Below are 14,357 nucleotides of genomic sequence, written 5' to 3'. Positions count from 1 at the left end.
AGTCAAACAGACAGAACAGTTGCAGGAAAAGGTTCCAGGAATTTTTCCTTCATGTGCAGTGACCCGAGAAATGGCTAAACAAGTTCCATTGTCAGAGGTAAAATTGGCACCACAGTCAGATAGCCGAATATCTGAACCTTTCTTTGGGGATTTGGCTAATCCGAAGGAAATGTTCAATAAATCTTCTCTGATCAAGGCTCGGCAGGCCAATCCAGAGTTAAATAATGTGGCACAATCGGCTCTAACTGAAGCTAAGGCAAAGGGAGTTCCGGAAGTTAAAAATGAGATTCTGATGAGGAAGTGGAGACCTCCTCACAGACCTGCGGACGAAAAATGGATGATTGTTCATCAGATAGTGGTACCACCCAAGTATCATCGGGAAATATTAAGGATAGGGCATGAAATTCCTATAGTGGGACATGTGGGGATCCGGAAGACCCAATCATGTATAAGTCAACATTTTTACTGGCCAGGTCTTTCCAAGGACGTGGTGCAGTTTAGTAAAATGTGGCATACGTGCCAGATTGTGGGAAAACCACAACCTGCCATAAAATCGGCACCTCTAATTCCCATATCAGTTTTTGGGGAACCATTTAGTAGGGTGTTGGTAGACTGTATAGGACCTTTACCGAAAACAAAAGCGGGACACCAGTATATACTCACTATCATGGATATGGCTACTTGGTTCCCAGAGGCCATTCCCTTGAGAACAATTTCTGCTAAGGTAGTGGTAGAGAAGTTCACCCAGTTCTTCACTCGATATGGATTACCGATTGAGATTCAGTCGGATCAAGGTTCCAATTTTATGTCTAAAATTTTCCAGTAAGTTATGAATAATTTGGGTATAACACAGTTAGAGTCTTCAGAATACCACCCACAGACATAAGGGGCTTTAGAATGGTACCAGCAAACCCTCAAAACGATGATCAGGGCACTCTGTCATGAGTATCCCCATGATTTGGGATAAAGGGCTCGAATTCCGTTTGTTTGCCACTAGGGATTCACCTAATGAGTCTACCGGTTTTAGTCATTTTGAATTAGTTTATGGACATGAGATAAGAGGTCCTCTAAAACTAATTAAAGAAAGGTTTTTAGAACAAAGGGATGAATCTTCTGTATTAGATTATGTATCTGTGTTCCAGGAGTGGCTCACGAAAGCCTACAAAGTGGCTCAGGAACACCTGACATCTTCCCAAACAACTGTGAAGAAATGGATGGAAAAGCACGCTAAGACCCGAACATTTCAACCAGGGAATGAAGTGATGGTATTACTGCCTTTACAGGGTGAACCACTGAAAGCACGGTTCTGTGGTCCATATAAAGTGGTCAAAAGAATTGGTAAAGTAAACTATTTGATTGACACCCCAGATCACCGGAAAAAGAATCGACTGTGTCATATCAATATGTTGAAACAATATCATCGCCGGCAGGAGGATAAGCAAGCACAGGTATGTCAGGTAGTGGGGATAGTGAAGGATGAAAGGGATAGTGATGGATGAGGCAGAAGGAGAGCTACACAATTCTCAAATTGAACCTCTTACTATCCGGTTAGCTAATACTGAATTGTTAGGGAGATTGGACACTATGCTTTCATACTTAGATCCAGAACAACGAGAAGACCAACAAGGCTACTCACAGCATTTAAAGGAGTCTGTAGCGACAACCTTAGCCACACATGTGGATGTAGGGAAATCCTTTCCTATAAGCAGCATCCTTATCACTTAAGTCCAGAGAAACAGGCCCAGGTAAAAGCAGAAATCGAATACATGCTGGAAAACCACCTCATTGAACCCAGTCAAAGCAGTTGGAGGTCCCCAGTCATGTTAATGCCTAAACCTGATGGTTCAGCTAGATTCTGCATAGACTACAAAAGGTTAATGCAGTAACAAAGGCAGATTCCCACCCAATTCCTTGCTTGGAAGACTGTATTGACAGAGTGGGCAGTGCCACATTTCTTGCTAAAATAGATTTGTTAAAGGGATATTGGCATGCTTGTGAGATATTGTGGGGCTTAACAGACAGGCTTGAAATGTTTGGGGTTCCACTAATAAAAAACATAGGAACATTCCAGATCTGCTTCCCGCTCTGAGGTGAGTTGCTGAACTCAGTCAGGTGGCCAGTTGGTGCTTAATGGCTGAGAGTTGAAAATCAGAAAAAACAAGAGTTTCCACTCTTTATCACAATCCAGTGAGTGACCTGCTGGAAATATGCATGTGAATGTCAGGCAAGAATAGATTGGGGTTTAACTGTGACACCCAATGCAATATATAGCCCATCAACAGTCATTGACAAGGTTCATACATGGAAAGCAATCACTGGAGACAACTATCAAAGCACCTATAGAAACACAACCTAGCAAAGGAGTCAGCCTTCAATTGACAAAGGGAGGGGAGAAAAGTCAGCAGAAAAATGGAAGATAAAAAAAGTGCTTATGCTGTAAACAACAATTCACTTCCAAACCCCGCTCACAACTTTGAGTCATAAAAACGTGAAGCAAAAGGTTCCTTGAAAATTCCAGCACAACTTTGAATATTTCTTGAGACCCTATTGTAGTTTCCAGCTTTAATTAAAAACTACAAATACTTGTGGTCCCAAATCATATTAAATAGCAATTAAGCATGAAAGTGAATATTTTCTGTTTCTATATTGCAGCTGCCAGAATACAAGCATGCTGTATGTAATGTCCAATGCAATCAGATACTTATTATTCTACCACTCTTTTCAAGGTGAGAGGAGGCTCCAGGCTCAGGAGCTGGAAAACTCTGCATAATAATATTGAATAAAAATCAAGGAACCATAATACTTACACTTAATGAGCAATAATATTAATGGGAAACTATATATAGGTATACTGCACCAAAAGTTGTCTTGGAAAATCTTTTCACCGCTTCAGGCTGTCTCTGAAATTGTGACTAAACTATTCAAAGCATGCAACTGTTGCCTGTTTTAGAAACTACAAAAAAATACTGAACAGTTTCCTCTGCAATACAAATTCAATAGGAATATCAAAGGCAAAATGTTACTTTTCTTTTGTCATCATTATAATATATAAGCATATTATATATACATTATGAAGTAATCATGCCATATTTATAATAAAATGCATAAAAGCTATCAAAGCTTCTTAGAGGGTCAAAGAAAACATTTCTGTGTTTGCACACTACAATACAAAATAGCTGCATAAAAGTTATCATCTTTATGCTTCACTTCTGTTACAATTATTTGGATATTGGTTATCAGCATAATAAAGGAAAAGCAATCTTTCATAGTTCACTTTGGCGAAGCTCTTAATTCATTGCCTCAAATTGACTGAACTGTACCTCACCACATTCACCACAAATATTAGACTTATAACCACTTCATCCTAAAGTTACATAGCTCACAATGCTCTCTACAGACACAGCCAATTTTGGAAAGGCTAAATCTAAGCCATTCAGTTCGAGCTGACACAGTATTAAACTTTCCCAAATCCTAGTGAGAAAACTACAATCCACATTTGCACATTATACCTTCCCAATATTGAAATAGTGTTACTACCACAGATTGGCAAGCAATAAAAACAATAGATGGATTCTTAATGCTAAAATATTGGCGGTGTAACAATTATCTGAATTGTTATTTTGAACCTCCAAACAATATTGCATTGGCAAGAAGTTCAACACAAAACAGATTCTGCCAAACTACCCATGTGCAATGACCTCTTTGAAAACTTAGCTTTGCAGGCAACCTGAATAAGAGAGATAAGCATCTTTCTTGCAAGCATATATATTCCCCTACTGGCATAGTTTCAACATTTTAGAATAAGATTCCAAAGTTCCAAAGGATTGGCTTGTTGGACCAAAATAGTGAAGATGCAGCACTACCGCAGATTGGTAAGTAATATAAATGACAACTACAATTTTCATTTCTATAGCACTCCTCAGATACAACAAGATATCTTAGAGCACTCTATTGGACAGAGGCCAAAAATGGAAATGGAGTGGAGGAGAAAAGGAGAGAGAGAGAGAGAGACAGAGAGAAAAAGTGAAGGCGTTTCAAAAGAGAATTACAAAGGGCAAGGACATAATGACTGAAAGGACAGCAATTAATAGTGGAGCAGAGGGTGTTGTTAAGACCAAGGCGGGAGTAATGCACTGTCAATTCAGTCCCATTACTCCACAGGTCACAGCATATTATTAAAGTTTTCCCACCCAACCGGAAATTAGCCAAATTAAACACTTTATTAACTCCCCAGAATAAAACAGACCAAACTAGGCATCTTTAAACAACAAAAAATTAACTATTTATTAATAAACTAAATCTTAAACAAAACCTATGTCTAAAAGACTTTATAACTTCTTATTTTCTAGCCTTCATGCACACACACATATATTCAAAAACCAACGGTTAACCAGTTTCAATAATATTAGAGTTGTTTCTCAGGAATAAATAAATCACTGGGTTGTTAATCTTTGTGGGTTATGTTCCTGGTTTGATGAGGTGTCCCAGAGTATAATAATCAGATGCCACTCAAAGTCTCCAGGCGAATCCAACGAACAGTCTTTCGGATAGGCATTCAAAGCACTTCAGTTGCAGCATGTGTTACACAGTTCTTTCAACAAGGAGTATAGCAACAGGTCTATTCGGATATTAAAATTGGTAGTTTTTCAGTAGAAACTTTACTGAGAATTCCAGCAAACACAAACAAACAATAGAGTCACTTCTGAGGTAAAGACCTCTTAGAGTTTGGAAGTAAAAAAGAAATTTGCTACCTCCAACAATACAAATGTTCTTTTCTGGGATTTTTGCCTCCTTGGGCAATAACACAGCCTGTAGGAATGTAGATTTTTTTTCCTAAGAGAGAGAGAGAAATCCTGAGTATTTCCAGCACTTTCTGTTTTTTTAAAATTCAGATCACCTTCCTTCAGTGAGCATGCTTTGCTGGACTCTGGATCAAATTGGTTTAAGCCAGTCTTTTACACACAGTCAAAAGTTACAATACACCATGAGACCTCCTCTCTCTCCTGCTGTTGCCTAGGAAACAGGTGCAGCTGCTGGCACACGATACCCCTTAGTTTTAAAGGCACACTGTTTTTAAACAGAGGAGGAAAGAACTGTTCCATGACAGTGTGGACAATAGTGAGTAAGCAGTGTCAGAGGAACAAGAGTTGTACCTTTTACAGCAGATGCACAGCTGCAGGAGATCACTGAAAGAAGGTAGGAAAGTACACGAAGTGATACAAAGGCAAATATGAGGATCAGCCAGATGAGAACCCATTGGATCGTGACTAAGACATGGATGATGCAAGTCCGGGACTTTGTGTCAGTAAGGATACAGTCTATAGTGTTCGGAATGAGTCATAGTTATGGAGGGTGAGGGATGGCAAGGAAAGTGGTAGAGAAGTTGAACTTCAAGGTAATAGGAGTACGTTAGGATTTCAGCAGCAATGACATGAGATAGTAATACTTTACCTACACAACAAGTGTTGTTGGGAAAGTCCATCTTTTAATCTATAAAATTTGCATATAGCTAGTTAGCACTAGTTATTCTCTTGCAGGAAGAGAAACATAATCTTTAATTATGAATAAAAATATTGAAAACCTAGTGCCGCCAATGGCCTGCTTTTCCTACAGTTCTTACTTGGACATATTATACAAAGTGGCTGTTGCTAGTTGTAGCAGTCTGCAGCTCTCTTCCCCCCACCGCCCCCCCCCCCCCCCCCACTTTCTTTAAGGTGGAAAGTACTTCAAGGCACCATTATGTGAGGCAATCGATGGTCAGATAATCTCGAGCTGTTTCCTAAACAACAGTTCTTTAAGATTACATCAGATTGCTTCAGGTTTTAAGTGTGGAAACTACTGCAGTGGCATGATGACATAGACTAAATGGTGCCATGCTCATTAGTTATTTCAGAAGGACAACTCAAAAGGGGTCTTAGAATGTGTGGATAATCTCCTAAAATTAGCCCATTTCAAAGTGCCATTGTCAAGCAACAACCAATTAATCTCCATACCAAGAAAGTACTAGACAGAGAACCACAATTTCTCATCTGGCTTTTCACACCACTCATAGCATTACAGTTCCACAAGACCATACACCATACATTGTCTACTGTAAGTTAACAAGTTGTGCAACACGCATAGATTTTGCAATAGTTTTAGTTCACTATAGAAATGTTATGTAATGTTTCACAAAATCGAACTGTTAAGCTGATGTGACTATGCAAGACGTAAAAGAATGTAAATGCAGAATGATCTTTTTGGAGAATGTTGTCTCCTTCTTGCCATCTCTCCTCTCTTTTGCTCTTACAGTTCCATGTGAAACCCTGGCACAGATTTTGTGGCAGTAATGATGGTAAAACTTGCAGCAACTTCTAGAGTCCGCCATGCACAGTTAAGCACAGAAATCCAGCAGTTGCTGTCAGTGATTCTGTGCTTCTCCAGAGGGGACCTCAACAGCGCACCCTCAGACTGCAATCAATTGGAAATCTACGAACTGACGAGAACTTCTGCTCTTAGTCTCGCTGTAAAAATCCTTGAAAAGTCGCACCTTGTTGAGTGAGGTGTAACTGGGAGTTTAACAACATACTAATTACTGCTAAACATCCTCATTGGCTCTGAAAGAGTAATTTTATATTTATTGAATGTCAAATTTCTCCATTATGAGAAGAAAATTCCACATATTTTTAAACTTTTTTTTTTAAGAGTTATGTATCTTCTACCTGAATCCCATATGGACGTCCCAATCATTTTTTTTAATGTGTAAAAAATTAAAATTAAGGGATTTTTATTTTTGACTTGTTGTCTGAGAATACTTCAATGTGGTTGGCTGCTTACCCTGTTTGATGGCATCACTGCTGCTGGATGATTGGAGATCCAGTTGACTTGGCACCAGAAACAAACTGGCATTGGGAAAGGGGAAGTCTGTGCCACAGAGATCGCTAGATCTTTGTGGACAGCTTACTCTGAGGTCAGCGGTGAGTGGCATTGCTTTGCCGTTGACTGCAAACTCCGGCTCAATTTGTTCCCCTTCCCATGTGGCCATTATTTGTGTCTGAGAAGCATCAGTGAAACTCACACTCAACAATCACATTCACTTTTAGTTGGGAGGTCGCAGAAAGACACCAACAGTCTGGGTTCAATCCCTGTACTGGCTGTGCTAGCTCGGCAGCCTGCCTCCTTGCCTTGCCCCACATTTGAGCAGTGGTGACCCTCAAGCTATACATCACCAACTACCTCTCTAAATACGGTCCTTTGGGGACTATGGCTAGAGCAATGCAACCACAAGCATTTCCCTACATCTGCCACCAGAGACTGGATTTTTCCCACCCATTGCTCTTGAAGGTCTTGTGACAGGGGTCAATATAGACGCTTCACCCCCAAGTGACCGCACACCTGCTGGCTCGCATGTACTATACAGTGGCAGGAGCACTCTTGCTAGTCTCGGCATTCAGAAACTACACACTAGTGCTCTTCGGAGTTCCGAAGAAGGGTCACTGACCCGAAACGTTAACTCTGCTTCTCTTTCCACAGATGCTGCCAGACCTGCTGAGTGAATCCAACATTTCTTGTTTTTGTTGCATTAGTGCTCTTACTGCACTCTCCCCATAAGCCGCCTTTCCCATTATGGTGACTCCTTGGATCACGTAGACAGAAATACGTTAATGATTCCCATCATTCACTCACCCGTATCCTTCGCATAGCCGCCACTATCTCCACACGACTGTTTGGCCTTTGTACATCCAGACTCCCAACGTACTTGAAAACAAAGAGGGTGCATGATATTAATAGGCAGCTGGAAGCGATATCCCGGCCAAGCTGTGCTTTAGGAGGGAGAATGTTGCGGGTTACAAGGCTGGAAGCGGCCAGTGAATTTATTTTGTTAATTTCTAACTCTTAATTCACGCCGCGATTATCATTTGAATTAATGCAAGAAACGGCTCCTGTTTAAACCTCGGTTCTTTCACAAATCGACGGCAAGGGGTGCTAAAAGTTCAGGACATGTTTTGAATTCCAACGACAGCATCTTCGCGTCAAATTAGATCATTAAATAAACAACACGCGTTTCCCCACAATTCTGCAACACAATTGTTGCAGAAACCACACTTCAATCTTAAGGTTTCAGTTGAACTTTTTGTATTTCTGTTGCCGCCGGGGGGACAGCGATGTGAAAGCTATTGTCAGGATTGTTTGAAATTTGGAGCCAGTAAACTAATAGGTTTCGCACAATCCTTCGCGCCTTTTGCGTCTTGAATTTAATATGGATACAGAAAGATTGTTTTACACATGACAAATGAAAAACGTATCGGGTTATCAGCGGACGTTACCTTGGCCTGGAAGTGAATGCCATGCTGGAAAGCCTCCTCGTTATGCAGGGGGGTCCTGGAGTCACCAACATCGTCCACCAAGTTGTACCTGTTCCTGACTGGCATTTTCAAAGCTTCCCGAGCAGTCACAAAGTGTTGGCAGCAGCAGCACCGAATCCAGTGGGTGCAAAGCACCCGAAGCAGACACGGGTCTCCAAGCAGCACAGGGTCAGAGTGAGAAGTCTCCCAGAACACAAAGTCAGAGAGATCCCAGAGCACAGAGCGAGATCTCCCAGGGCACAAGGTCAGAGAGTGAGAAATCTCCCAGAACACAGGATCAGACAGAGAAATAGATCTCCCAGAGCACAGGTCGAAGAGATCCCAGAGTACAAGATCAGACAAATATTCCAGAGTACAGGGTCAAAGATCGAAAGTACAGATGAGAGAAACAGGGATTCCAGAGCACAAGATCAAACAAACAGAAAGATTCCAGAGTACAAGGTGGATGGTTTCTCACAGCAAAGTTAGAAAGGAGACAGCTAATGGGCAGAGTCAGAGAATGGGATCCCAGAAAGGAAGGATTTCCTCGAACACCATCACAAGCCAGATACCTCCCGGGACGCAATGATCCAGGTTTCCAAAGGCGCACAGATATCCAGACATATTCAGAGAGTAACAACCACTGCCGCCCTCAGCCTGACAGCCAGACACAGCTACACCTGCCCGCCCTCATTTCCTATCGATCCCACCCACAGCCGATACCTCTGCTCTCTTCTTAGCTATTCACATCAAGAGAGACGATCACTGGGCGGGTTTGGTTCCACAGGTTAACTTTGCTCAACAAAGCCATAGATGATCTTTGCTCCGCCCCCTTTTCCCAGCCTGCAGCCTCTAACAATTTATAACCAATGTGTGGTGAAAGGTGCGGACCAGCGGCTCATGCCCCGGGCACTCTGTCTGTCTGTGTGTGTGTGTGTATTTGTGTTGCTACTTTACTGGTCGAATGTACTCGTTTCACAAGTGAGGAATTTCACTCGTCTTCTTCCCATTGGATGAAAGTTGCATCACATGATTTTTAAAAAACCACCCGACAGACCCGCCTTTTCAGAAACAAGTGTCTCCGGAATAACAGGAAATCCGGACTCCATGCCACTTCCGTGCGGTTGTGGGTGATAGGTGCACAAGAAGCTGCGATTTGTACGCGTGTCCGGCCGCACCAGGCTCTGCATTGTACAGCTCCAGCTCAGATCGCTCATCACTTCCACTAACAATTGATTTGTATTCAAGTTGGATGGCTTGGGTGTCAAAACATCAGGGGTTTACTAAAGCGAGTTCTGGCGAAAGGTCATTGACCTGAAAAGGTTAACTCTGTTTATCTACTCAAAATGTTGCCCAACCTGCTGAGTAATTCAATCAGGATTAAAAACGAGAAATGCTGGAAATACTCAACAGGTCTGCAGCATCTGTGGAGAGAGAAGCAGAGTTAATGTTTCAGGTCAGTGACCATCAGAACTGGCAAATATTAGAAATGTAATAGGTTTTAGGCAAGTAAAGCAAGTGAGGCAAGAGATAACAAAAGAGGTGTTGATAGGACATGGTTACAGAGTATAACTGACCAGAAGGTAATGGAGCAAAGGCAAATGGTATGTTAAGGGTATGGTGAAAGATACTGCATTAGTACAGAGAGGGTATTAATTGACAGAAACATGAACAGCCCTGGTCCCAAACACAAACATGAAAAAACAGGTGGTTAGGCACAGTACAAACAAACAAAAATAAAACAAATAAAAAAGAACTAAAAATAAAAAGGGCTGGCTCTTAGACAAGATGTGGATCATCACAGTTGCCCAGACCAATCTTGTTAACTGAATTAGTGAGTACTTCCATTGTTGCTCTATTCAACTGTCTCAGAATGCAAATGTGCAACCATGTTTTCAGCTGCTCAGTTTTTTTTTAAACAAGTTCTATGCAATGTCCAGTAAAAAAAAGTTCAAGTACTGTTCAATATGACAAAATTAATGTTTTCATTTGGCAGGCGTGATTTCTGTCACAGTTAATATACTGTGATTATTTCCTCCAAATATTGGAAGTAGTTTCAGCCTTGGTTCAGTGTAGCATTCTTCCTTGAATCAGAAAGTCAAGAGTTCAAACTACTCTCCAGGACTTAGGCACGTCATCTATACTGACACTTCAGTGCGGACTGAGTAGGATGCTATATTCTTGAAGGTTCTATCTTTTGAATGAGACACCAGACCAAGACCTTGTCTTTCCTCTTAGGCAGACATAAAACATCCATGGCACTATTTAAAGAGCCAGGAGTTCTGCTGGTGTCCTGCACAACATTTATCCCTCAACGAACATTGCCAAAAACAGATGAGCTGGACATTCATCTGATTGCTTTTTGTGGGAGCTCACTGAAAGACACCACTATGAAAAAACCAGCTGCTACATTGACATACAACACACAGTTCAAAATTAATTTGTTGGCTATAAAGTGCTTTGGGATGGCCTGGGAATGTTAAAGGAACTTTATAAATGCAATTCCTTTTTTTATTTATTAGGGAAGACATCAGTAACATGTCATGCCTAAATAACAATAATCTAAGTAGAATTGATTATTTCAACCTAAATGAGTTGGATGTACTAATCAGGCTAAACGAGCTAAAAAAAAAATCTACAGAAATGGATGGTAGTTATCCCTGAACACGAAGAGAAACAATTAATTAAATTTATGAGGCACTGATGGTGATTATGAGCGACTCAGTGAACACTGGGAGGCCACAATAGGCTGGAAACAAGCTAACATGGTGCCTATTGTCAAAAGGGCTGACAAAATAGACATGGGCAACTACAGACCCACTAGCCTTACATCACTACGAAGTAAACATAAGGATTACTCTCTGACGATAATCTAGTAAACAGCAGCCAAAGTGAATTCAGCAAGGGAATATCCTACCTGTCCAACCTCCTTTAATTTTTTTGTACTTTGACTTTCAAAATACATTTGATAGAGCTTCGCATGAAATATTATTTCAGCTTAAAGCAGTGAAAAGTCAGGGTAAAATATGGAAATGTATAAGTTATTGGCTGAAGGGTAGAAAGTAACTAGTAGCTTGTTAAAGGAGTTAAGCTGGGGTGGCGAGTGCTGAATGAAATGCCCCAGCGATCAGTTTTAGGATCTCTATTTTTCTGATTTACATGAATTACTTGGATTTGAAAATTCAGTGCAAGCCAGCCAAACCTAGCAGCAATTGAATGAGGATGGAGCTCAGGATCTACAAAACGATTTGGGTGAAATATGCAAGTGGGGCGAGCAATGGCAGATTAAATTTAAAATACATGAAGGAAGATTAAAAAATAGGGCAATGTAAGTGTTTCATGAATGATGTTGAAGTAGCTAGGGATGAAACTGAAAAAAGATCGAAGGCAAAAAAACAAAGTGCTGGAAATACTCTGCAGGTCTGGCAGCATCTGTGGAGAGAGAAGCAGAGTTCGAATCAAGAGATCGAAGGAATTTAGTAAACTCCACTATCAACCTGTCCACTTACTTTTGAGCAGCAATCAACAAAACAAGTGGAAAATTGAACTTTCAGTGAAAACAGTAGAGTGCAACTCAGAAGAAGTCATGTTCAAACTGCAATCAGACCACATTTTGAATATTGTGTTTGGATCTGGTCTGAGACAGAAGGGAAACATTAAAGCTGGGAGAACGGTTCAAGGAAGATTGATCCCTAGTAACATATGACTAAATTATTAGGAAAGATTGGAGAGACTTGGGATTTTCAGCCTTAAAGGCAAGTGCTACGTGCCCTTTTAGAAGTATATAAGATAGTAAGTAATATGGAATAGGTAGATCTGAAACATCACTTCAAACTAATTAACAGCTGAAGTGGACTTCTGGTTAGGTTGTAGAGGCAAAAAGCCTGGAATCATTTACAAAACAATTTGATGTCATGGTGAGAGTACAAGATTTACCTGGATGGACAAGTTGTTTTCACCCTCTATACCTGGTGATTTTTAATTTGGTTGAGGTGAGGTAAGGCAACCTAGATACTACTATTTGATTGTAAATGACAGTGAAGCTGAAGAGTTAAAAATGTGCCAATATCCATGGTGGCTCAGCAGGTAAGTGCACCAGGTCTTGTGGTGATCCGTACAAATTGGTTCTTATTCTGTGTTAAGTTCACTGATCTCTGCCGAAGAATGATGGAAGCAGTGCAATTGACTTCAATATCCTTGGGCTAAGATTGGGAAAATCAGGCAGGACATCTACTCCCGATTACCATCCAGTGACTGCCTGGTGGAAACTTATACTGTATGTGAGAGTATCAGATAAGGACAGGTTCAAGTTCAACTGCGATGCCTCTCATGGTAAAATTATCTGCTGCCATGTCCCTGTCTAGATTCACACATGAATAGTGCTCACTTAGTAGAGGTACCAAGGAGGAAATATAAGCCCACGATGAATCAGTGGACAGAAACACAAAGAAAAGTTTGATTTTCAAATTGTGCTTCAAGGTTCCACCAGGGAACAAAAATCATATTTTAAACTTTTTCTTTCTTGTCATTCACAATAACATTATAGAGTTTAGGAAGTCTAAAAAATGCAGACAACCTTACTTGCACTGCAGCATTATTATGGAATTCCACACAAAAATAGACAATGAAAATAAAACTGTTTGTATAATTTATATGGTTGCGGCATGGTAGCCACAACACCAGAAGAATGCCCTGCTTATATTTAAAAAGTACCATTGCTACAACTGGGGTCAGCACAAAAAAAAACTTGTAAATATTACCAAGTTGGGACATCTCATCCACATACTTTTAATTTTACATTAAAATACACAGGTGAAAATGTGTAACAAATAATCCCTTTTTTGTAGGTTTTTTATGGGGAGAACAAGATACATTCATAGACAACCTTATTTACTTACTGTAAATCACACCTTTAAAATAAGTGCAAATGGTTTACAGGAGTAGGTTCAAAAATCTTCAATTTTTACCTTCCCAAATTACGGTAATTAAAAGTAAATAGTTCCAAAGTTTACTAATCATTTTATTGTATAGGTATCTTAATATTTTCAGTGCTTATGATAATATGTCAAAGTAATAAAGAAATTAATTGTATTAAGTGATTAAAAATACAAACTAGTAGCCAGTCTCCTACAGCATTAGACACATAGGGCAGTATTTTATGCAAATCGCGATGTTTCCGATGACGGAACCACTTCCACTTTTTTTGCCAGTTCCCACACGATTACAATTTAGAATTTAAGTTCCAGCAGCGGGCACAGGAGACACATGTGATCATTCGATGAGGACAGCTTACCCTTGGTGGATCCTACTGTCAGTCCGCAAAGTACCATTAACGCCACAGATATAAATCATTCTGCATTGAAATTATGGAAGATCACCAGCCTGGCCGCTCTTTAATAATATGCAGACATTTATTTGTAATATTGCTTTATTCAATCTTATTTATTGCCCTCCCTCAATCGTTAGTCATTCTTTCCCACCCCAGCACCAACACCCTTTTATATTTTAATCATCTGTCCATCCCCACCCCCACCACCACTGTTATGGCAGCCAGTAGGCAGCATCCTGCCCCACAGTTCAGGATGTCAGCCTGGAGGAGAACCTGCAGGAATAAAGGGAAAGGCAGGAGGTCCTCTTCCCTGCAGATGGACTCAGAAGACCCCCCGCCTGACCAAGCTGACCTGGACAGAGGTGGCAGGGAGGTGTCAAACGGGGTCAGTTGTTGAACCTGGCTTCAGTGTTGGACAAGGGTCAATGACTTGCTCAGATCGACGAGGGTAAGTGATGGGTCCAAAGCTGTACAAATATTTGTCTCGCGAGCCCTGTAAAACTTTATATCAGTGAGTGAGCAGCCATGCCATGCATTTGAATGCATGTTCAGCCTTGGTCATATAACAATTGATTCTGGAGAATGTGCAAGTCTGCCATCTGGTTGCACTTGGATGCAGCGTGTGACTGACAGGCCAGAATGAGTAATGTTGATGCATGTAGACAATGGGTGTTAGGCATCATTTGACATGTCATTAAATCAGC

The 14,357-nt window shown here is 40.7% G+C and overlaps 1 protein-coding gene across 1 annotated transcript in view; it reads right to left on the bottom strand.

The window, feature by feature from the left end:
• Positions 1-9,247, bottom strand: part of si:dkey-34e4.1 (carboxyl-terminal PDZ ligand of neuronal nitric oxide synthase protein) — a 144,843-nt gene extending 135,596 nt beyond the window's left edge. The window contains exons 1-2 of the mRNA XM_068012406.1: positions 8,307-9,247; positions 7,666-7,737 (exon numbers count right to left, since the gene is read on the bottom strand). Of these exons, the coding sequence (XP_067868507.1) occupies positions 7,666-7,737; positions 8,307-8,411 (177 nt within the window). The 5' untranslated portion in view covers positions 8,412-9,247. The remainder of the gene's footprint in view (positions 1-7,665; positions 7,738-8,306) is intronic.
• Between the last annotated feature and the right edge of the window lie 5,110 nt (positions 9,248-14,357).

This window comes from Heterodontus francisci, chromosome 32 (genome assembly GCF_036365525.1).
Source record: "Heterodontus francisci isolate sHetFra1 chromosome 32, sHetFra1.hap1, whole genome shotgun sequence".
Classification (NCBI taxonomy): domain Eukaryota; kingdom Metazoa; phylum Chordata; class Chondrichthyes; order Heterodontiformes; family Heterodontidae; genus Heterodontus; species Heterodontus francisci.
This window is presented reverse-complemented; position numbering and strand designations above follow the sequence as displayed.